The sequence below is a fragment of the Phyllobates terribilis genome, unplaced genomic scaffold (assembly GCF_046119375.1).
Source record: "Phyllobates terribilis strain yellow unplaced genomic scaffold, ASM4611937v1 Scaffold_3__8_contigs__length_932513732, whole genome shotgun sequence".
NCBI classification, from domain to species: domain Eukaryota; kingdom Metazoa; phylum Chordata; class Amphibia; order Anura; family Dendrobatidae; genus Phyllobates; species Phyllobates terribilis.
In genome coordinates, this window is record NW_027362763.1 from 520,028,793 (window position 1) to 520,054,772 (window position 25,980).

General features: G+C 40.1%; 1 protein-coding gene across 4 annotated transcripts in view; it reads left to right on the forward strand.

The window, feature by feature from the left end:
- AKAP7 (A-kinase anchoring protein 7) overlaps nt 1-24,013 on the forward strand; it is a 262,693-nt gene extending 238,680 nt beyond the window's left edge. The window contains exons 8-9 of one of the 4 annotated variants that reach the window (XR_012318026.1): nt 20,422-20,825; nt 21,311-21,449. Coding sequence is in view for 2 of the 4 variants with exons in the window: in XM_073671248.1 (XP_073527349.1) it covers nt 21,311-21,507 (197 nt within the window). In the remaining 2 variants the exon portion in view is untranslated. Of the gene's footprint in view, nt 1-20,421 lie in introns of all 4 variants that reach the window. The other 3 variants (XR_012318027.1, XM_073671248.1, XM_073671249.1) reach the window with 3 other exon arrangements.
- Nucleotides 24,014-25,980: the final 1,967 nt, after the last annotated feature.

Below are 25,980 nucleotides of genomic sequence, written 5' to 3' on the forward strand. Positions count from 1 at the left end.
TGTGCAAAGCAGTCATCAAAGCAAAAGGTGGCTACTTTGAAGAACCTAGAATATAAGACATATTCTCAGTTGTTTCACACTTTTTTGTTAAGTATATAATTCCACATGTGTTAATTCATAGTTTTGATGCCTTCAGTGTGAATGTACAATTTTCATAGTTATGAAAATACAGAAAAATCTTTAAATGAGAAGGTGTATCCAAACTTTTGGTCTGTACTGTATGTCACAAAAAATAGTTAATAAATAACATTTCCCACATGTTTACTATACATCAGCACTATTTTGGAAACATAATTTTTTTTTTTTAGGGAGCTATAAGGGTTAAAAGTTGACCAGCGATTTCTCATTTTTACAACAAAATTTACAAAACCATTTTTTTTAGGGACCACATCACATTTGAAGTGACTTTGAGGGGTCTATATGACATAAATACCAAAATGTGATACCACTCTAAAAACTGCACCCCCCAAGGTGCTCAAAACCACATTCAAAAAGTTTATTAACCCTTCAGCTCCTTCACAGGAATTAATGGAACGTGGAAGGAAAAAATAAACATTTAACTTTTTTTCACAAAAATTTTACTTTAGACCAAATTTGTTTTACTTTCACAAGGGTAAGAGGAGAAAATGGACCCTAAAATTTGTTTTGCAATTTCTCCTGAGCACATCAATATCCAATATGTGGGGGGAAAACCACTGTTTGGGCTCATGGCAGTGCACAGAAGGGAATGAGAGCCATTTGACTTTTTGAATGTAAAATTTGCTGGCATAATTAGTGGAAGCCATGTCTCGTTTGGAGAGCCCCTGATGTGCCCAAACAGTGGAAACCCCCCACAAGTGTTACCATTTTGGAATCTAGAACCCTCAGGGAACTTATCTAGATGTGTGCTGAGCACCTTGAACTCCCAAATGCTTCACAGAAGTTCACACTGAGCCATGAAAATAAAGAAATCACTGTGTTCCACAAAACTTTTTTTTAGCCCGAAATTTCACATTTTTATTAGGGTAGCAGGAGAAATTGCACCATACAATTTGTAATGCAATTTCTCCTTAGTACGCAGATACCCAATATGTGGAGGAAAACTACTGCTTAGGCACACGGCAGGGCTTGGGAGTCAAGGAGCGCCATTTGGCTTTTTGAACGCAAAATTTGCTGGAATAATTAGCGGACGCCATGTCATGGTTGGAGAGCCCCTGATATGCCTAAACAGTGGAAACCCTCCACAAGTGACACTATTTTGGAAACTAGACCCCTCAGGGAACTTGTCTAGATGTGTGGTGAGCACCTTGAACCCCCGGGTGCATTGAGCTGTGAAAATAAAAAAAAAATCATATTTTTCCCACAAAAATGTTTTTTAGCCCCAAATTTTGCATTTTCACAAGGGTAACAGGAGAAAATGGACCCCAAAATTTCTTGTGCAATTTCTCCTGAATATGCAGATACCCCATATGTGGTCGAAAACTACTTTTGAGGCACAGTACAAAGCTCAGAAGGGAAGAAGCGCAATATTGGAGTTCAGATTTTGCTGGACTGATTTGAGGGTGCCATGTCACATTGGTAGAGCCCCTGAGGTGCCAGGAGTGGTTCGGCTGATCTGCCACCCATTTTACACACTACAGCTCTCAATGAATTAATCTAGTGGTGCAGTGATCATATTGACACCACAGGTGTCTCTCAACATTTTATATCATTGGACAGTGAAGAAAAAATAAATAATCCTTTACCACCAAAATGTTTTTTTAGCCCCAGATTTTACATTTTCACACTGGGAAATGGGTAAAAATGGCACCAAAAATTGTCCCACAATTTCTGCTGAATGTAGAAATACCTCATATATGGCTGTGCAGTGCTGCTTAGCCATACAGCGAGACTCGGGAAGGGTGGAGCGCTTTTTGCCTCCTGGAGCACAGATTTTCCTAGAATAGTTTGCGGACTCCATATACAGAGCAACTACGTGCTAGAAGAGCAAACTCCCCCCTCAAGTGACCCCCATTTTGGAAATTATACCCCTTTCTGACTTTATCTACAGGTGTAGAGACTATTTTGACTCCATGAATGTTTTCCAGAAACAAGCAGCTGTGGATGTTGCTGAGTGAAAATTGCAAACTGCCGTTGAAGTGACCAGTACGTTGTAGTGACCAGTACGTTATGCCCAGCTCATGCTTATGGAGACATGCACCTGTAAATTAGACGGGCTCTTATCTCTACAGAAATTCTAAACATGTGGACGCTAAATGTGGTTTAGACACACTCAGAAGGGCTCAGAAGCGAGGGGGGCATTTGGATTTGGGAGCGCATAATTACCTGAATTTTTTTTAGAGGACAAGGAGCCATTTCGCTTTTAGAGCCTTTGTGCTACCAGTAACGTGGAAGCCCTCTATATTTCTGTTAACAAATGACGGACCTGAGTGGGGACTTCCTTTTTTTATGAATGGAGTTGAAGCTTTTATTGGGAACATTTTACATAACATTTTGGATCACATTTATCCGGTTCTATATGCTGAGCACTTACATCGGGGTTTTTCTATCTAAATCTCCCAGTGATATGATTCAGATGAAACCCCAAAGGGATCCATTCACTATAATAAGGCAGCAGAGTTACTCTGGACTAAGTCTGGCCTCTGTTCAGCGGTGTCCTTTTTTTTGCAGAGGTGCACAAAACTGTGGCTGATGGCACTTTTATGCACGCCTAAAAAGATGGACACCGCCGGATCGCAAGGCAGATGACGTCCAGAGTGCCTCCATCTGCCTCATTATAGGGAATCTTCCACCTGGGGTTCCGTCTGAATCACGTATTTCAGAGATTTGCATGGAAACCCAGGTGTAAGCTCTCAGGGCAGAGCGCAGGATAAATGTGAGGCGAGCCTTACTGCGTTCTTTGGGAGGCAGAATGAACATATCAACAGGAGGTGAAGAATTGGTTTTATTTATTTTTTGTGCCGTTCCTCGTGCGGTATAAGTGATTAGATGAATTTATTCTTCGGGTCGATGCGATTACAGCGATACCAGATTTATTTTTATAATTGACTGCGGTCACACACTAAAAGACGCTTTTTATTGTAAAAACAAGTTTTTGCATCGCCATATTTTGATAGCTATAATTTTTCCATATTTCGGCCGACAGAGTGATGTGACGGCTTGTTTTTTTTTTGCGGGACGGGTTGACATTTTTATTGGTACCTTTTTCGGGCAAATTACATCTTTTAATTGCTTTCTATTCCAATTTTTGGGAGGCAGAATGAACAAAAACCAGCAATTTTGGGGATTTTTTGTATGCAGTTCAGCGTGTGGTAAAATTGATGAGGCAATTTTATTCTTCGGGACAGTGCGATTACAGCGATACCACATTTATATCTTTTTTTTATGTTTTTGTGCTTTTACACAATAAAAACTATTTTATAGAAAAAATAATTATTTTTGCATCTCTTTATTCTGAGAGCTGTAACTTTTTTTTATTTTTCCGCTGATGGAGCTGTATGGCAGCTTTTTTTTTTGCGGGACAAGATAATGTTTTCAGCGGTACCATTTTTACTTAGATTCGTCTTTTTGATCGTGTTTTATTGCACTTTTTCTTTGACGGTATGATGCAGTTTAGCATAGTTTTTTGCTTTGTTTTTCATTTATTTTTTTTTATGATGTTCACTGAAGGGGTTTCGGATGCTTCGATACCAAATATGTGTACTTTTTATTTTTTTAAAATTTTTTACACAGATAAATGTATTTATTGGATTATTGTTTTTCTTTTTTTTTCTTTATTTTGTGATTTTTTTTTTTTATATTTTTAAAATTTGTATCAACTTTTTTTTTAACTTTTTTACATTGTCCCACTACGGGACAACAACTTTCCCTGCCCTGATCTCTGATCTGGTACTCTGCAATGCATCTGCAGAGCAGAGCATCAGAACAGCGTCTGACAGGCAGGAAGGAGGCATGTCAGCTCCTGCTCTCTGAGCAGGTGCTGACAGGGCACCTTCGACCCTGCAGCTATATTGGGGCCGGGGGTCACCATGGAGACCGTCAGCACAACGCGATCGCAACACGTTGTGCTGATGGAAGCAGAGAGGGAGCCCACTCCCTCTGCAATGCCCTTGTCACTATTGACAGCGGCATCACAGGGGTTAAATGCCAGAGATCAGTGCTAGCTGCGTAGTGTCAGCTCTCGCATAGAGCGGACACCCACATGTGATCGCGCCGGCGCTCAGCGTGAACCCGCACGATCACTGCACCGTACATACGACTGCTCTTTGTGCGAACGCAGCTCCCGCAGAGGAGCATATGTACGGCGCATGTCGGGTATGGGTTAATACAAAAAAAAACTCGGACATTTGTATGAAATATTTTTTTGCTTTTGTTGCCATTTTCCGAGACTCATAACATTTTAATTTTTCTGGATGTGAGGCTGTGTGATGGCTTATTTTTTGCACCCTGAGCTGACGTTTTTACTGATACCATTTTGGGGTGGATGCGATGTTTTGATCGCCATTTATTGCATTTTATTGCAACATTGCAGCTGCCAAAATAAACATAATTTTGGCACTTTTCTTTTTGTTTTACGCCGTTTTCTGATGGGATTAATTTATTTTATAATTTGATAGATCGAACATTTCTGAATGCAGTGATACCAAATATGTGTATTTTTTATTTAGTTTTTAACTTAAAGGGGGTGTTCACACATGGCTGTCATGGCAATCTATTGGTGCCCCGCGATTACATCATGGGCGTGCTGATGGGAGCGTGGAATTATGCGCGCCCCTGCCAGTGTGTGTTAAATGCCACACAACACGGAGTTGTAATAAAACTTGTTTCATAATTATTATTTTTATAAGAATACAAGTATTTAATAAAATAGACATGTCTGGGAAGCAAGGATGCAGATACCAATGAAATTGAGACGTCAGACGATGTAGGGAGGACGGCGATCTTTTGCTGTCCATGTCCATGGGCCGGATAGGAACAGTCAAAGGGCCAGATGTGGCCCGTGGGCTGTAGTTTGCTCAGGTCTGCTTTAGACACATCTGTAAGCAATTTGTAAAGAAGTATCCGTAAAATAATAATAAAAAGAAACTTGTAACCTGACTAGTTCCTTGTCACCTCTGCACCCAAACTGCTGACTGTATTCTTTTCGCTCTCATGAGCATGGCTTATTGATGATGATGAAGCACAAATTACAATGTCTACCTGAGGGTTGGATACTGTCAGTCTCTTGTTCTCTTTACAGAGAACCTTCGTCAGTAAATATCAGTGTGAATAGAAAATAATAGAAAATATGTGGTTACAAGGCAGCTTGTTAAACACATTCTTTATCCTTTAAAGTCAACATCACAAGGTTCTACATTTATGTAGAACACAGACTTATTTCTTGTACAACCATTGCCTCTGATTGCAATTTGTAGCATGTGATTTCCCCTAGGGAGTCCGTCTCTCTCTAGCAACTGAGGTACTGCTCATTACATTCTAACAGACTGTTATTTCTCAAAAATCATTTTCATCTTTAGGAGCAAAAATGTACTTATTGTTTTTGCATCATGACTTTTTATCTTAGTGCTAAGCTTCTATCAAAGACAAACCCTCAGAGATCAGAAATGGAGTCTGTCATCCCCAAAACTCAAACTGAACTATTTAGACATTCATATAAGGGACTTAATCCCATAATGATCAGATTTGTACTGAAGATATCACCCATTTTGTTTTATATAAAAAGTTTTATTAAATATGTAAATGTAGGGGCTTTGGTGCACCTTTGGTGTAGCCAATGGCTCAATGCACTTTTCTGCCCCCTCAATTACTCTCCTCCGCACTTCTGCTTATGATGATTGAGTGCTGCCTGATTTACATGCCCAGCCCTCCAGACAGTGTCAGTGCTTGCAGATTCGTTCTCATCCCTCTAATGGGTCTACCCACAACTCGTTGCACACAGGATCACAAAGCAGCGGCAGGCTGAGGCTAGCAGAGGAGAGAGGTAAGAGGGATGATTGCGCACCTGCAGACACTGACACTGTGCTCTCGGACGCTGCAGTGTCAGCTTGTGACTGATTTAGATCAGGCAGTGCTCTAAAATAAGCACTGTCAATCACCATAACTGGAGGTCTGAAGGATGGTAATTAAGGGGCGTAAAGGTGTACTGAGCCCTTGACCACACCATTGGTGCACCAGAACACCTTCATTTATATATCTAATAAAACTTTTTATATAAAATTAATTTGATAAAATCTAGAGTGCAAATATAATTTTTATAGCGGCTAAGTCACCAATATGAATGTTTAAAAAGTTCATTTAGAGTTTTGAGGATGACAAACTCCCTTTAATCCACCATCCACCATCCAATTTCCAGGCCTAAATTACATGTGTTCTATTTTCACCAGACAACATCTCCTTTTTTAATTCTGAATAGAATAGCTTGTGTCACCCATCTTTTAAGGAATTACTATCCTTAAGGCATTAACAGCAACTCAATATTGTGTTAAGTCTTTTCCTGGCATTTTTATGCAGATAATTCCAAATTGTGAACAGATTGCTGAAAAGACATTGATGCAGATCAAAGGCTTTGGAGAGGCGTCAGATTGTGCTTGGTTCAGAAGCATGCATATCACAGGTAGTGTTTACTGTGCTGCCCACTACAGGCAGCGCCCCAGAGGGCTAGTTGGCAATAGTCTTATATAATCTACCAAAACTTTCACTGACTAAAGCAGTATGCACAAGATTTTATAGATGCCATCCAGCACACTCTTGAATTATAGCTAAGCAAAGCCTGAAGTTTTATCATTCAGAAATGTACAGCAGTATCATCAGATATTGGGAATTTTGAGAATTCAATTAGAAGAATTGTCACAGTAAGGATCTCAAACAAGTAGGTAAAAAATTCCAATAAGTTCCTCATTAGCTTTATCTTTCGTACACTCACTGATTCAGTTGCTATATATGGAACTTTCCCTTAGATTAGGATGTTTCTAAAGCTATATACACAAAAGTACTGACAATTTTGCTTTAATGGTGAATTCACTTAGTTGCAGAATTTTTGGGCAACAAAAATACAGTGTTTTATTTATCTTTATCCCTATTGCAAAACCTACCCCAGATGTATGGATCTGATCCTCAGTCGCAGAAATTTTTGCAACAAATCTGCCTTGTGTAAATTTACCCTAAAACCCCTAACACCTTGGCTTTCCTTGCTCTGATGCTACTTGGAACTGTTAATAGATCTGGGAATGTTTAGCTTGCAGAAAAGAAGGCTAAGAGGAGACTTAATAGCTGTCTATGAGAATCTTAAGGGATGTCACAATGTAGAGGGATCATCCTTACTCACATTTGCACATGGAGACACGAGAAGCAATGGAATGAAACTGAATGGGAGGAGACACAGATTAGTTATTAGAAAAAACTTTTAACAGTAAGGGTGATCAATGAGTGGAACAGGCTGCCACGAGACGTGGTGAGTTCTCCTTCAATGGACGTCTTCAAACAGAGGCTGGACAGACATCTGTCTGAGATGGTTTAGTGAATCCTGCATTGAGCAGGGGGTTGGACGCGATGACACTGGAGGTCCCTTCCAACTCTAACATTCTATGATGCCTGAAAATTAAATTCATTGAACAATTTGTATCTCATTAAAAATGACGATAGCTGTGTATGATTATGTCAAGTATTACAAGTAACCTCCTTTAAATGCATTTTAATACATACAATAGCTCATATTGGAATGCTTGTTGCAGATAGTAAAATCACAGGAATAATAGTGAAAAGGAACTCCTATAATAGACCTATTTCTATGCAGTCTACCCAGAGTAAATTGAGTTTGGACTGATGTTTTCTGCATAACATACAATTCTTCTCAGTCTGCTCAAGAGGATTGGGATTGACTATTCAATGTTTTATCTTAAAAATGTGAATAATCTCTTTAAAATTGATTCTGTGCATAGTTGTATATGTTAAAAGATACCTCTGCTACTATCATGCCACAGGCATAAGCTTCATCCTATTTTGTAATCCTATTATAGGACCTGAAGATAAAAGGACATCGCTATGGTAGAGCTTAGCTCTCTTTGTTGGAAAATATACAGAATAAGTAGAAATACTGACTATGATACAATTGGGATTTTGGTTATCTAGAAATACAGAGAAAATCATACAATGATCGTTGTGTTTAGGATTTGTACTATATCAATATCATAATTTACTTTTTGAAGTCACACTTTTTAAGTTTTTAGTAAATATAAAGTTTATTCAACACACTCAAGGAGATAATACAGGTGCAGAGTACATATTTAAGCAGCTGACACATATGTTCCATTGGAACAGTATAATTAAAACAAAGCTGAACACGTTGGTTAGGTACAGCAACTTGTAGCGTCTGTTTTAACATGGAAATTATAGAACAAGACAAAACCAACAATAAATAAAAATAAACAAAGCAAGAATATATACAAAAGGAAAAAGGATAACATTTATCAAAATGTTAATAGCCATAGTAAACATCAAATGAAAAAGGAGATCATCAACAAACCCATAGAGGCAAACAATCACAGTTGCGACAACCCAGTTCATAGCCTAGAGCATCAGAAAGATGAATCTCCCAACTACGTCCGAAGTTCAGAACCCCTGAGGTCAACCAATCGTGAAATTGGGTTGGCTAATGGAAATCCTTCCAAGTAGAGCATCGGGAACACAATCTGAGTTCTCTGCCTGTAGTAGTTGCATTGTGGTAAAACAGATTTCCCTGACCTAAGGATAATCTCTCTTGTGGCTAGGAGGAAGGGGTTCCTGACTGATGACATATAGGTACGTCATGGTGATCGTGCGCGGCACAGGAGCTGTTCCCGCACGATCTCCGCCGGGAGCTCGGCTCACGTGATAGCTGAGCCCCGGCACTCACAGCCAGGAGCAGTGCCCGCACCGCCCCCGGCTGTTTAACCCCCTAAATACCATGATCGGTATCAGTCGCTGGGATATGTTGAAGCGTTTCAGAGTTATTACCTAATGAAGTGACACTGGTCAGAACTGTAAAATTTAGCCTGGTCAGGAAGGTGAAAACAGGCTTTGGTGTGAAGGGGTTAAAAGTTTGTGTGCCATTACTTTTGTCCATATCGTTTATGGTGCTGCTATATAAGCAACAGTATGTAAAAATCTGCTTTCAAAACTAGTAAAAATATAATTTTATTGTGAGATTTGCAAATTAATTTACAAATTGTGCCAAGTTTATAAAAGCTATCAATTTCTTTGCGTTTTCACACCATGCCTCATTTACATGTGCACTTTATTTGCCACCAAATTGGTCTATTTTACAAAGCTATGTGTCTTTTGAAAAAGATAGGTGTGAATGTGTGGAAAAACCCTCAAATGTGCAGCATGATATGTACCGTGATAGAATTTTCACTTTTTCTTAGTATTTGGGCTCTATATTAAATGTCTCTGATTCTGCCTAGGATCATTTTTATTGCTTAAACTGGGTAAAGTAATTATGACTGTGACATTTTCCATAATGCCTGCTACAGATGTTACAGATATTGTGCATAACATTTGTTCCTTGCTCTCACTACTGTTTAATCACGCAACATTTTTACCATCCATCATCTGTTATTTTGGACACGAGTTACGATAAGAATAGAATCACGCATTATGCTGTACGGGGAGATGTGTTCCAGAAACGTTGCTTCTTCCTGATGTTATATTTTCTATTTTTATAAAGCTTTGCAGCTTAGAGGTAAAACCATTGACATTATAGTTTTCTCTAGACACACGACAAAGATGCCTTTCACCATTCTTGATGTGCCTTATCCTTTTATTAATTTTTAGCGAAGCCCATAACGATCAGGACATAAACTTTGACTTTTTTGTCAAACGTATTCCCAGGGTATTGGGATAGAAGTAAACATCTTATAAAAATCATTTTTTTTAGCCAAGAATAAATAAAAAGTATGGCATGCATTAAAAGAGTTTGTCTTAGTAAATGCTTGTATCTGTGCCATTTTTTTGTAAAATACAGCTAGGTGCATTCAGTCCAACTGAAGAAGAGTAATTCGTTGATACTTAAATCGAATAGTGCAAAAACATTAAAACTGTTACAGCTATCTAAATTTTAAAAATAGTGAAATAGATTGATTAAACATTTTATTGGAAACATCTACTACTAGACCTGATGCAGCATAATATGTGTCACTAAAAGGGTTATGCAAATTGTCTCTTCAGAGAGGAAGAGGACTTGTATTCTAGTGCCACCTATTGGAAGTAGCAATCCTAAAAGTTACTATCGACCCTTTAATGAGCCTTACCAGATGACTTAGGATAAAAGCCAAACTAGAATCTCAATTTGTAGACACATGTTTCAGGATGTTGCCCTTCCACAGTGCAAAGCATGAGCTCTGATTTGGCTGTATGAGAGGCCTTTGGGGGCTAAGGGGTAACGTTTCTTCTTATGGAGAGTGACATGCCAGGGTAAGGAGGCTAGGAGAAAATTTGCTTATTTAATTTCCCAGATGAGCATTGCATGGCCTATAAGACTCCTTACCCAGTATGTCACTCTCCATAAGGAGAAATGTTACCCCTTAGATTAAAAGGGCTGTCTCATCAATCTGACCCCTTTTCAGATTAGGACTGGGTGATATTTGTGGGTCTAGCTTCAGGAACCCACCAAGAGATGATGAAGCTAGCAATATATTTCCCCTGCAGTACCAGATGATGTGGTACTAGGTAGGCTCTATGCAACAGTATGGGAGCTTTTATGGAGCAGAACAGAACTCCCTTTCCCCTTTTATGAAGTTTGTGTTGCCTAATAGGGTATATCAGTGGATATTTTTCTTAATTAGTCTAAACTGACCTTTTTTTTGTTTTAGTTCTATTTTTGGCTAATATGTACTGATTTTTTTTACCCCCATTATGTCAAAGGTAAGCACTTCAGCCTCTTTGATGCTGGTTCTTTACCCATAGTGTTAACATTGGCACTACCATTCATTTAATTTGTCGTTTACTCCTATTTACTTTGACAGATTTTTTTTTATGTAATATAATTGCGACAGCTTCATTGTTGTAAGCACTGCTTTTTCAATCCATTAAATTGATACCATACATTGAGAATTGAAAGCTGGCGCTGCTCAGTATCCCCTCTTATATCTCTCAAAGTATGAATCAGCAGTTTTTTTAATAAAACATATTCAGTGGTGTTCAACTTGAAGAAAAGTCCATCAAGAAATATCTCATATAATAGATTGAAGAGTGGCACTCACCACAATGTGAAATCACTTCATATCCCTTATTGCAGTTTCCAATTGGCAAACACAAAAATGGCAACTGCTGTTTTGCATGTGACCACTCTTTCACAAAACCCTCCTTTCAGAAAGTGTGGTTACACAAAACAGCTGTTGTCGGTTTTGTCTTTGTCACCTGAAAACCGCAATAAAGGATATGAAGTGATTTTACATTGTGGTGAGTGCCACTCTACACTCTGCTTTATAAGATTGAATGGAATCCATGTTGGCACTATCTGTATGGCATCAGTTTTTCATGGATCAGTTTGTAAAAATTATCATTTGGACTTTTTCTTTTGCAGACATAAAAACTGTTGTCAAAAAATGCACATACTAGCCACGTGTGGAACACTATACACACAGATGAAAAAACGGCAGTTTTTTTTAGAATACAATACAGATAATTTTGTATATTCTCATCTGAACTCACTCTGACACTATGATGCTAGCCTCGGAGAGAATTATTTGAAATTAAGAAATTGAATAGGTTTAAATGAGCAATAGAAGAGGCAATGGATGGTGAAAGGAAAAGAGTTTTATCAAACAACTGAATGCAAAACCGGCCAGTCAAGTCAACAAATCACATACATACCGGTAATTGGCTATACAAGGTTCTCGTGTGTGCACTTCTGGGGGCTAATTGGCATCGTAGTTGGGTGCAAGAGCTGCCTTTTTATTGCGTGTACTATTTTGGTCCATAAAACATGAAAAGTGCACTACCACTTTGGCTACAATTAGTCCCTGTGTTGTCCATTTTGCACAGATATCACAATGTATCAAAACACGCTCATCTGAATGAGCCCTAGTATGGGGTTTTAGGATAGAACAGGAAAATGTGAGATGTGAAGCAAATGAATTGATGTTGGGGTATCGCTTGATGCTTTAATGAATGGTAGAGGAAACGTTATGGCATGGGGCTGTGTTTTCGCTGTTAAAGTGTTTTTCAATAATACATATATTCATATATTACAGCTATATTGCATTCAGTTATTTAGTTGCAACATGTGAATATACCCTTGCATTTCTAAGGCTATGTTCAAATCTGCAGCTGGAATTCTGTTTCTCTATTCTGTTGTACAAACATAAAAAAACCTAATTTATGCAGTGAATGGCTCCATCATTTGACATGCACAAATGGGGTCCGCTATGTTCTAAAAAACATAATGCTGTGTAATTTAAAGCCACTCTCCAGCATTTTTTGTTCATTTCGCAGCTAGAGGAGTGTCACTATTGTAAGTTCACTACTGCCGTCTTTTTCTGTTATCAATGCTGCTTCAGTCGTCTTTTGCTGTTTGTGATCTGCTGGATCGCTCCAGTGTATGCTGAGCAGACCGGAGGTCACTTCTCAATGTAAGTCTATGAGAGACAGAATGAGACTTACATTGAGTGCTTGTGACCATTAGCTCTGACTTAGGGTCAGTCAGAAGCTGCGGTCACAAGATGACGGAAAGGGACCAGAGCAGCGCCAAGAACAGAAGAACACTGCTTCTGTTCTTGTACAAAGATACCACTCTCACGGTGTGATTAGGTTGGAGAATGCCCTACAAACTTGTCACATCTCTTGTAAGAGGTCATGTGTTCTAAATATCTTCAAAAACTGATGCCTAGGATGTCAAGCATCTGCAATGTTGTATTTGTTACTAATGGCACATACACAATTCTCAGCACATGACGTGGGGTGCGCCTGCAAGGGTTAACTTATCTCTTCTCACACAATCCAGCTCTCAACCTCTGTTTGGCTATAAAGTGAACATAAATCACACCCCGCACAGTCCACACACCTCGATTTCTTAACTCACTGCCACCACTCATCAAACACACGGGGTGATGATTCCCCAAAATATGGTACTGTCAGACAATTAAAAGGTCACACATTCTGAAGGACTATGGTTTTTTAGCACATACAAGGATCAAACCTATTAAAGATTTTAAGCCTGATTATAAAAATATAAAGTGCTTGCAATAAAAGATATAAAAAGCTAAAAATAAAATGAAACACAAATATACAAAACATTTCTAAAATAAAAGGGAGAAATAACTAAACGTTTCCATCTACAGTTATCTTCTGTTGCCTTGAGGGAAGGAGAAGTGAATTATGGATCACCTGAGCCTCCTAGGCAGCCCTCACATGTGTACCACTTCTGTTTGTGCCACCCAGCTTTTTATAGTCATGAATGAGCATAGGCTTATATTTCCAGGATGACTTGGATTGGCCCATTTAAAAGTTGCTGTTTGTGAATGGACGATGGGCTAAGTTGTGGCATTTCAAATATCCTGTGCCTTCCCCCTTCGCTCTATACAGACAATAGGTAATATTCTTTCATAGTTACAAACCATCTGCTAGCTCTTTTTGTGTTTGACAAAACAGCACTCTCCCAGGAGATCCCCCCCCCCCGTGGCTCTGAGTTCCTGCAATAAGAGAAGGCCGATGTTATGTCCTTAGTCTTAGAGACAATCACAGCTGACACAGCCTTACTAGTTATTTTACTGTTTCACTTACAATTGTATATGCCATCACAAGCAGAAACACTAATAGACTGACAATGTCAATGCATTGATTATAGTTTGTTATCTTGAAGTAGAAAACTTCTTTACAAGCTTTTTCACACTAGTTTGGGTGTGTCTGCACATGAGTATGAGAAATGCATTAAGATTTTTCACTTTGATTGAGAAGGTTGTAGTCAACCTGCCATTACCTGGGTCTCTGCTACAGAGTTTTGGGCTGATCATCAGTTTATATACACTACCGTTCAAAAGTTTGGGGTCACCCAGACAATTTTGTGTTTTCCATGAAAACTCATATTTTATTTATCAAATGAGTTGCAAAATGAATAGAAAATATAGCCCAGACATTGACAAGGTTAGAAATAATGATTTTTATTTGAAAGAATAATTTTCTCCTTCAAACTTTGCTTTCGACAAAGAATGCTCCCTTTGCAGCAATTACAGCATTGCAGACTTTTGGCATTTTAGCTGTTAATTTGCTGAGGTAATCTTGAGAAATTTCACCCCATGCTTCCTGAAGCCCCTCCCACAAGTTGGATTGGCTTGATGGGCACTTTTTGCGTACCATACGGTCAAGCTGCTCCCACAACAGCTCAATGAGGTTGAGATCTGGTGACTGCACTGGCCACTCCATTACAGATAGAATCCCAGATCCCTGCTTCTTCCCTAAATAGTTCATACATAATTTGGAGGTGTGCTTTGGGTCATTGTCCTGTTGTAGGATGAAATTGGCTCCAATCAAGCGCTGTCCACAGGGTATGGCATGGCATTGCAAAATGGAGTGATAGCCTTTCTTATTCAAAATCCCATTTACCTTGTACAAATCTCCCACTTTACCAGCACCAAAGCAACCCCAGACCATCACATTACCTCCACCATGCTTGACAGATGGCGTCAGGCACTCTTCCAGCATCTTTTCAGTTGTTCTGCGTCTCACAAATGTTCTTCTGTGTGATCCAAACACCTCAAACTTTGATTTGTCTGTCCATAAAACTTTTTCCAATCTTCCTCTGTCCATTGTCTGTGTTCTTTTGCCCATATTAATATTTTCCTTTTATTAGCCAGTCTCAGATACGGCTTTTTCTTTGCCACTTTGCCCTGAAGGCCAGCTTCCCAGAGGCGCCTCTTCACTGTAGACGTTGACACTGGCGTTTTGCGTGTACTATTTAATGAAGCTGCTAGTTGAGGAGCTGTGAGGCGTCGATTTATCAAACTAGAGACTCTAATATACTTGTCTTGTTGCTCAGTTGTGCAGCGGGGCCTCCCACTTCTCTTTATACTCTGGTTAGAGCCTGTTTGTGCTCTCCTCTGAAGGGAGTAGTACACACCGTTGTAGAAAATCTTCAGTTTCTTGGCTATTTCTTGCATGGAATAACTTTCATTTCTAAGAACAAGAATAGACTGTCGAGTTTCACATGAAAGTTCTCTTTTTCTGGCCATTTTGAGAGTTTCGTAGAACAAACAAATGTAATGCTCCAGATTCTCAACTAGCTCAAAGGAAGGTCAATTTTATAGCTTCTCAAATCAGCCAAACTGTTTTCAGCTTGGCTAACATACTTGTGCAAGGATTTTCTAGGGTTTTCGAAACATCCATTAGCCTTCTTACACAGTTAGCAAACACAATGTACTGTTAAAACACTGGAGTGGTGGTTGTTGGAAATGGGCCTCTATACACCTATGTAGATATTGCAATAAAAACAAGACGTTTGCAGCTAGAATAGTAATTTACCACATTAACAATGTATAGAGTGTATTTCTGATTCATTTAATGTTAGCTTCATTGAAAAAAAAATGTGCTTTTCTTTCAAAAATAATGACATTTCTAAATGACCCCAAACTTTTGAACGGTAGTGTATATATGAACCTACAAGCAATACAGACTTGTAGTAGAGCCAAGGAGAGGAGTGCGGATAATTCCATACATCTGCTGTTGTTGCTGTCTTTGTGGTTGCTATATTCTAATTGTGCATAAATAATGCCAAGTCTTGATTTCTACATGTCTATTGTCTTGGACATCTTACTGCCATCAGAATGAAACACTGTAAGGGCAGTGACAATGCTTTTAGTGATCTTTTCTTAACATGATTTACTTCGTCTACCATTTTGGTCATGTTAATATATTCTTAGAAATTTTTTTACACTTTTTCAGTAACAAAATTGTTGTAATAATCTACCTTCTGAGAGTCTTTACCAGTTTTCTTAGATGATAATAATACACAGACTTACATTCATCTTATGTATCAGTTTTCCAGCTTACACTGATTTCCTGTCTGGCTGCTTACTGGTATTAGCTGCTAAACACAGTATCAATTTAATTCTGCTGGGTATAAGTCAATGGAAAAATCATTTGCCGCGAGATGTACAAGCATGTGATTTTGGGATTCATTACCTCCGAACTGTAGCTGCTGACTGACTACGCTCTAGTATGCATAGTGAAGACATCACTGTCTGTCATCTAAATAGGATTGTCCTCTGCTTCTGTATCTTTTTGCTAGGGAGAGTTTGTTAACAATGCAACATCTTGTCTGTCTAGTCATGTGGTTACAGTGTGTATTTTTAATGGAATAGAAGTAACCAACAGCCGAGTCACTCGAGAGAAAGAGCATGCCCCATTAATTGTAAAGTGTACCTCTGGTTACTGAACTGAACAAGCAGCATTCGTGATTTTGACCAATTTCCTAATATTTGACTACAGTGCTCCAGTTGTGTTGTTCCAGGGCTTCTCACTGATCTTTGTTACCTGCGTCAATTTTAGCTTTGTGTAGATCAGCCCTCTAGTATTAGCTCTAGGTACCAAGATTTCCAAGATTTACATAAATATGTGTGTGGGTACACAGAGGATGATGTTGTGCTGTATATGCAACATTAAAGTGTATGTATTTCATTGTGTAGTGACTATCAACTCATCAGGATCAAGAATGCAGTTAAAGGAAACCTGTCAGCAGATTTTTGTACTGCAAACTGATATAATCTATGTTATGTCAATGTAATGCAGAATAAATCCATACCTTTGTTTTATCAATTCTAATTATGTTGCAGTGAAATCCCTATTCCAATTTTTATACTAATGAGCCACAAGTGAAGGGGGCTTGTCCTTACACTTACTGCTCTCCAGCCTCTCTCACTCTTTGCCCGGCTTCTATCCCTGACTGACAGGTCACTCTTCTCTATGAACTGCTTTCCTGGCCGGGATCTTGCTCAAGTGTCATCAGTCCTGGGGCCGGCGCATGTGCAGTAAGGTCATGTTGACATTGCAAGAGCCAGACTATCAATCTGTGCATGTTCTGCCTCCAGGAATGATGGTGCTTGTGCAACATATTGGATGAGGCAACAGGTCACAGAGAAGAGCGACCTGTCATTCACTGACAGACATAGGCGAATTATAATGAGGGCAATCTGGGCTACCGCCTGAGGCCCGAGGTCTCGGGGGGGCCCATGGCAAGATTGCCCTCACTATAATGTTTTGTGTGCCATCATTGTTGGTGCAAGTGGTGTCACGCCTCAGCCCCGGATCTCCTGCACTGGTCCCCAATCAGCTGTTAAGGGGTCTGCAGTCTTAGCAGCCACCTGCCGGCACTGTACTCCTGCATGCTGCTGTGCCCCGCCAGCGGCATCACTGTATAGCAGACGCGGCTACATCATGCACCGCCAGCCTTCATGACACAGAGCGCGGGAGATCCAAAGAAGGGCCCTGTCTGCAGTGCTGTGGCGGGCGTCAGAGGGACCTGTCTGCGGCGCTGTGTTCCAGGCGGCGGAGGGCCCTGTCTGCGGCGCTGTGTCCCGGGCGGCGGAGGGCCCTGTATATGGTGCTGTGTCCCGGGCGGCGGAGGGCCCTGTCTGTGGCGCTGTGTCCCGGGCGGCGGAGGGCCCTGTCTGCAGTGCTGTGTCCCGGGCGGCGGAGGGCCCTGTCTGCAGCGCTGTGTCTCGGGCAGCAGAGGGCCCTGTCTGCAGCGCTGTGTTCCAGGCGGCGGAGGGCCCTGTCTGCGGCGCTGTGTTCCAGGCGGCGGAGAGCCCTGTCTGCGGCGCTGTGTCCCGGGCGGCGGAGGGCCCTGTATATGGTGCTGTGTCCCGGGCGGCGGAGGGCCCTGTCTGTGGCGCTGTGTCCCGGGCGGCGGAGGGCCCTGTCTGCAGCACTGTGTCCCGGGCGGCGGACGGCCCTGTCTGCAGCACTGTGTCCCGGGTGGCGGAAGGCCCTGTCTGCAGCGCTATGTCTCGGGCAGCAGAGGGCCCTATCTGCAGCGCTGTGTCCCGGGCGGCGGAGGGCCCTGTCTGCAGCGCTGTGTCCTGGGCGGCGGAGGGCCCTGTCTGCAGCGCTGTGTCTCGGGCAGCAGAGGGCCCTGTCTGCAGCGCTGTGTCCCGGGCGGCGGACGGCCCTGTCTGCTGCACTGTGTCCCGGGTGGCGGAAGGCCCTGTCTGCAGCGCTATGTCCCGGGCGGCGGAGGGCCCTGTCTGCTGCACTGTGTCCCGGGCGTCGGAGGGCCCTGTCTGCAGCGCTGTGTCCCGGGCGGCGGAGGGCCCTGTCTGCAGCGCTGTGTCCCGGGCGGCGGAGGGCCCTGTCTGCAGCACTGTGTCCCGGGCGGCGGAGGGCCCTGTCTGCAGCGCTGTGTCCCGGGCGGCGGAGGGCCCTGTCTGCAGCACTGTGTCCCGGGCGGCGGAGGGCCCTGTCTGCAGCGCTGTGGCGGGCCTTGCATTAAACTCTACTCACCTGAGTCCTGACCAATCCCAGGGATCCACTAATACACACCTGGAGCTCTTCATCCTCCTTCATCTCAGGGATCTGGTGAGAGAGTGCCAACATGGAAACTTTTTTAATGTGTATATACAGCAGTTGTTGTATATTCAATATATAGATGATACTGCTTAATATATATTATGTACAGTATGTGATACTGCAATGGCTGTATATAATCACAGTATCACCTGTATATTGTATGTACAGCAGTCTATATACATTATTTTGATGATACTGTGATTGCTGTATATACACTCCCTGACAGAAGTTATGTCGCTTATCCATGTTATGTAAATAAAAGCTTATAACCTGACGTTAAATTCATCCATTGGTTTTATAAATTACTCTTTTGAAAGCTGAAACCCTCCCAAATTTGGTTTAGGTTAAGAAAATAAATTGGCATCAATGCTGAAATATTGATCATTTAATGTCTCTGTGATATATATTTAGCAGTCGTGGTGTCTGCTACGTGATCTATAGTATATAGTATAATGCTGTCTGAATTATAACGTAGAGTTGTATATATATATTTATATATATATATAGTGTAGAGATATTTATATAGTATGATGCTGTGTATATACTATAGTATATAGTGTGGAATCCCCACTATGTATACTGGCACATCTCTACTCTATATACTATGTAGTATACACACAGCTCCACTCTATATTATTTTGTACAGTATATATTTATATGTCTATAATTGATTGTAGTATATACTATGGAGCTGTGTATACTTCTCCTGTCCTGTATACTTGGGGTAATTCTCAGTATCTGCTCTTATGTACAGTATGTAGATATATAAGCACTCCGATTAATTGTCAAAAAAGTGGAGGACTCCTTATTAGCTCATGTGATAATGTTTCAGATCCACAACAGAACATTTCTCTGTTATGGAACTGAAATGTCGTCACGTGGGCTGACTAATAGAGTCCACTGCTGAAGATCTGGTTCTACTCAGAGTACCACTTCTCCTGTCCTATATATATATATACACACACCGCACAGTACCGCTAGTCTTGTCCTGTATATATACACTGCACAGTACCACTTTTCCTGTCCTGTATATATACGCTGCACAGTACCACTTCTCCTGTACATGTTTTGTTCAAACCAAGTCTAAGAGTGCAGGTAGTGCTCAAACATGTCTGGTGATGAGACCCCCAAGTTCTCCCTCACATCTTAGATTGTTGGTATGCATTTCTTCATCTTTTTGTAAAATATTTCTTTTTGCCCATATACTTGGATGTGTAGTAAGGTCTTGATGACGTTGCAAGAGCCAGACCATCAATCTGCGCATGTGCTGCCTCCAGGAATGATGGTGCTTGTGCAAGATCTTGGGTGAGGGAACAGGTCACAGAGAAGAGCGACCTGTCAGTCACTGCCTAGACAAGGAGTGAGGGAAGCTGGAGAGTTGTGCAAGGACAAGCCTCCTTCACTTATGGCTCATTAGTATAAAAATTGGAATAGGATTTTCTCTGCAACAGAATAAAGGATTGATAAAGCATAGGAATGGATGTATTCAGCATTACAGCAACCAGAAATAGATTGTATCTGATTTTTTTGATAATATTACCCAAAGTAGTAGAGGTGTGAAATGATATATTTCAGAATTTCCCAGACTGACTTTTCTCTTCACATTCAGAACCCATGTTAATTTGTATTTCAGTGAATAATGTTGAATACAAATGAAGAGATTTTTCCATCGGTTTTAGTACCACTCTCTTATTTAATGTCTCTTCTATCACACAGTAGACTACACAATTTTCCAGTAGCACTGATAGCATATACTGTGTAAAATAAATGATGTTCATAAGAATTTTCTATAGGAATTCTAAAAAATATTTCTTAAAAAGTAGTTTTTGTACCAGACGCCTCTTATGTGTGAATACTGTCTAGTATCATAATTTCTTATTAGGAATCTTTCTTTGTTATGGTGTGTAGGTCATAAGAATGGAAGAGAACCCGACGATGCAGAGCTGGTGAGCTTAAGCAAAAGGCTGGTGGAAAATGCCGTACTCAAGGCTGTACAGCAGTATATAGAGGAGACACAGGCCAAACCTAAACAGACTGATGGCATCTCAGTGGAGCCCGGCAATAATGAGAAAATTGAGAATAACATTAAACATTGAATCCATTCTCCACACATAAATAGACAACAAAGTTGACCTGGACAGTTCAGAGTGACGCCTAGTTTCCTACTCAGGTGCATTTTTCACTTGGATTTAAGGATAATATTCTTTTATTGCAACATTTACCTTGATGGATACATTCAATGACTTTTCTTGATTAACCTGTTTGCGTAGCAGAAAGCCAAAGCAAAGGGGAAATGGCAAGATTCTCATGAGGTGAAAACAATGAATGAATTGTTTAGGAGGCAAATGATGGGGAGCCTTTTGTCTACGGTTTGTCGAGTGGCAGTGAACAGCCAACTAAGAGGCCTTACCACACGATGAAGCCATGCCATCCTGGTATAATGGAGATGCATGACTTTGTCACTTCAAATGGAAACAGAAGGTTCTTAGGAGATTTCTACTGTTGCACTGGCAACCCTTCAAAAGCTATGCTAATTTCAATGCTGGATACTCTTTGGAGAACGTATACTCACTATGTATTATACAGCTTTCCTTCAATGTATTGTGGCACTATGCAGTATCTTCTCTCAGCCCTTTAATTGTGAAAGAAAAATGATATATTTTTGAGAAGCCTAATTGTCTTTTTTTTTAAATACAAATGTGTGGCCAAAAAAAACAGAATGTTCATTGTTTTGATTACTTTTCTCATGTTCTTTTTCTATAAGCCTGCTGTAAAATAATGATGTCCTTTTCTCCAGGCCAGAAATGCAGAGATCCCATCAAAGAACTTGCTTTTCAAAAAGAGTTGAAGCCTTTATTGGACAAAGTGAAAGACATAAAGACATTAATGGGTCTTCCAGAGACGCGTGCAAAAATTTATAAGGAAGTGTTTGGTAAAAGATCGATTACAGGAAGCCACAGAGACTCAAGTATTGACGTCAATGTTTTGGGATGAGTTTTAGTACAGGAGAATTAATGAAGTTATGCTTGTGTAAGTGAGTTATGTATACTGTGTATTACAAACCACACCTTGTGCTGGAAACAGTTATTTTTTTTTTAAATATTGCCACGTGAATTTTTCAGAATGTCGACACTATACAAGTTTAATAACACATTTTGTACAACTCATGTCCACCAGGTCAACTGCAGAAAAGTGAGGTACCCCTCTAACCACTTGTCTATTTATTAGAACTGTAAAGACTTAAGGGGCAGTTATTCTACAAGATAATTGTTTACTTTGGTCTGCCTGTGTAGACAGTCATTTAAACTACAGCTGATCAGTACAAGTTTACCTATTGGCAGTCATATCATGCGGTTGGTCAGTCTGTGTAAACTGACCTTTACTGGCCTGCTGTCTTCAGTCAGTTATAAGCAAGGGCTGCACAACTGCAACTAGAACCAGTTTACGTTGTTGCCTGGGCAATATTATTAAAGCTGGTAGATAAAATTAGTGATGTCATGTGGAACTAGGATTATTACTTTTAATTTCTATACCTGAGGCTAGATCCACTTGGAAGAATGGTTTGCTATTCTTCTAAGGCCTCATTCACACGTCCGTGTCGCAAGTTGTATCCGTTGTTTTTTTTCACAGATACAGCACGTACCCATTATAATCTATGGTGCTATTCACATGTCCATGCAAAACACACTGAGACATGTCTGCTTTTTTTCAGCAGCACAGATGTCCAGGGCCAATACAAGTGAAAAGATGTACAGCGCATGGATGCCATCAGGGTACAGTCCGCGTGCTGTATATATTTAACATCACAAAGTATAGAATATTTGTAATTTCTTTCTTTCTTTATCCATTCATGAAAAACACTGATGACACACTGATGGTAAAAATGGACACACTCATAACACACTGATACTAAACACTGATACAATTTTTTCACATACGTGTTTAAATACGGACATGTGAATGAGGCCTAAAAGGAATGGTAAACTTTTTTTAAAAAAAACTACAGTTGCAGCAAACATTAGATCTCAAATAAATGATTGTTGCAGTATATCACAAAAGTGAGTACACCCCTCTTATTTTTGTAAATATTTTATTATATCTTTTCATGGGACAACATTGAAGATATGACACTATGATACAATGTAACGTAGTCAGTGTAGAGCTTGTATAACAGTGTAGATTTGGTGTGCCCTTTAAATAACTCAGCACACAGCCATTACTGTCTAAAGTGCTGGCAACAAAAGTGAGTAGAACCCGAATTGAAAATGGTCCAATTAGCCATTTTCCCTTCCCTGTGTCATGTGATTCATTAATGTTACAAGGTCTCAGTTGTGAATGGGGAGCAGGTGTGCTAAATTTGGTGTTATCGCTCTCACACTCTCTCATACTGGTTACTGGAAGTTCATCATGGCTCTTCATGGCAAAGAACTCTCTGAGGATCTGAAAAAAGAATTGTTGCTCACATAAAGATGGCCTAGGCTATAATAAGATTGTCAACACCCTGAAACTCAGCTGCAGCACGGTAGCCAAGACCAAACAGCGGTTTAATAAGACAGGTTCCATTCAGAACTGGCCTCGCCATGATCGACCAAAGAAGTTGAGTACACGTGCTCAGCTTTATATCCAGAGGTTGTCTTTTCAAAATAGACGTATGAGTGTTGCCAGCATTGCTGCAGAGGTTAGAGGGGTGTGTGGTCAGCCTATCAGTGCCCAGACCATATGCCGTACCCTGAATCAAATTGGTCTGCATGGCTGTCGTCCCAGAAAGAAGCCTCTTCTACAGATGATGCACATGAAAGCCCACAAACAGTTTAATGAAGACATGCTGATTAAGTACATGGATTATTAGAACCATGTCCTGTGGTCTGATGAGACCAAGATAAACTTAGTTGGTTCAGATGGTGTCAAACGTGTGTGGTGGCAACCAGGTCAAGCATGGTGGTGGGAGTGTCATGGTTTGAGGCCACATGAGTGCTGCTGGCTGTGAGGAGCTACAGTTCATTGAGAGAACCTTGAATGCCAACATGTACTTTGGCATGCCAAAGAAGAGCATGGTTCCCTCCCTTTGAAAACTTTAATTCAGGGCAGAATTCCTACATGATAACAACCCCAAACACACCTCCAAGATGACCACTGCCCTGCTAAAGAAAATTAGGATAAAGGTGCTTGACTGGCCAAGCATGTCTCCAGACCTATTGAGGAGCAATGGGTATCCTTAAGTGGAAGGTGGAGGAGCGCAAGGTCTCATGTGATGTCATCATGGAGGAGTGGAAGAGGATTCCAGTAGCAGCCTGTGAAGCTCTAGTGAACGCCATACCCAAGAGAGTTAAGGCAGTGCTTGAAAATAATGGTGACCGCACATAATATTGACACTTTGGGCACAATTTGGCTATTTTCACTTAGAGGTGCACTTACTTTTGTTACTTGTGGTTTAGACTTTAATGGCTGTGTGTTGAGTTATTTAGAGGGCACACCACCATTTACACTGTTATAACAGCTGTACACTGACTCATTTACATTGTATCAAAGTGTCATATCTTCAGTGTTGTCCCATGAAAAAAATAATTATTTACAAAAATGTGAGGGGTGTACTTAATTTTGTGATATACTGCACAGCTGCACCATAATGAAAAGGTGTTCCATTTGGGTAAACATAGTACTTGCCTTAGGCTTGTTATAACAAATGATATCAGCTTATATATCTAAGTCAATTTTAATATTTTGTGCAAATAAATCATCATCTTAGTTTGGATTTTTTTTAATTTTTATAATTCTAGAAAAAAATATAAGAGAAAAAAAAAATTGAGGAGTAAACGCCTTAGTTTAAAATGATAACCCTAGTTTCTAGAGTAATGTTACCTGAAAAGACTTTTTCCAAAATTATGGAATTCATTTTCATTGGGCCCAAAGTAACATATTTTACTTTTTACAATTATATCCCGGAGTGTTCAGGCACATTAGACTGTACTTCATCTGTTTATGTAATTACAATTGTAGCATTGCTGTTGACTACATTTTTTTTCACCTGTGATGATAATGAGTGGAACAACTAGAGTCTTGGCATGTGCGGATTCATGGAAGTTCAGGTTCTGGTTTCCCTACCCGAACTTTAGTCCAAAGTCCGGTTTGGGTACCCGAACTTGAACCAGAACCCAAATCCCATTGAAAACAATGGAGACCCCAATTTTGGATTTGGAAAATCTTTCTCTGCAATGGAATTCCTTCTATTGTTCGGTGTTTAGCATCGGACACTACCTGTCCAGTACGAACCCCGAACTTTTAAGTTTGGGTTCGCTCATCTCTGCTAGAGACTTGTTCCAATTAGGACAAGATTCATGCATTCTCATATCTTTGGAAACATTCAAATTAAAAGGTTGTACATTACACTGTCAAATACTTTTTCTTCCAAAATGTTAACCTAGTTTCCTAAGCCTTTCTGGCTGATTAATTGAATTGACGAGGATTGATATATCCCAAATGTCTGTGGTCAGCTTGGGCTATATTTACATGGCAGATTTGTTGTGGGTATATTGTGCTTGCTCCCAAAATCAACTTTATTCCGATTGTTTTTTTAGTATACCTGAATTCAATTTTTCCAATTAAATCTGCTGCATACAAATTTGAATGTGAATTAACCTTTAAAGGCGTTTGCAAGGAATAGCACCACGTTTGTCCATGCATTGTAAATTATTTCTCCCTTCACAGGAATTAGATCACTGCAATACCAGACACAACCCATCCCATTCTTATTTTGTACTTCCAGATACAGTGGGGAAAATAAGTATTTGATACACTGCCGATTTTGCAAGTTTTGCCACCTTAAACATAAGAAAGAAAAGAGCAAAAATATGGCTGTTGTGTGTCCAAACATATAGAAACCAAAAAAAGATGACACAACAATGTATAGAAAATTGTCATAACAAATTTATTAGTTAAAAATATGTGTAAATACAGGTAAGGAGAAAACCCAAAAGAAGGTGGCGTCTAGGGTAAGTAACTGGGTAGAATATAGTCTAAAGGGCATATAATTCATACAGCTCCACTATTGCATTACTGAATCCAGAATGGCGTGAAAAAATCATGCAGAAAAGGAAGTAGGGTTGAAGAAGATGGTGCACCTCAATAAAGTGCTGAGTGCTCAGAATGCAATCTGGTAAAATTACATAAAAAAATCCAAAATACTAGATGCCAATCGTTGTGTGGTCATATACACATGTGGTCAAAATTGTTGGTACCCCTCGTTTAATGAAAGAAAAACCCTCAATGGTCACAGAAATAATTTGAACCTGACAAAAGTAATAATAAAATAAAAATCTATGAAAATGAACAAATGAAAGTCAGACATTGCTTGTCAACCCTGCTTCCACAGAATTAAAAAAAAAAATAAACTCATGAAATAGGCCTGGACAGAAATGATGGTACCGCTGAAAATAATGTGACAAAGGGGACATGTTAAATCAAGTTGTG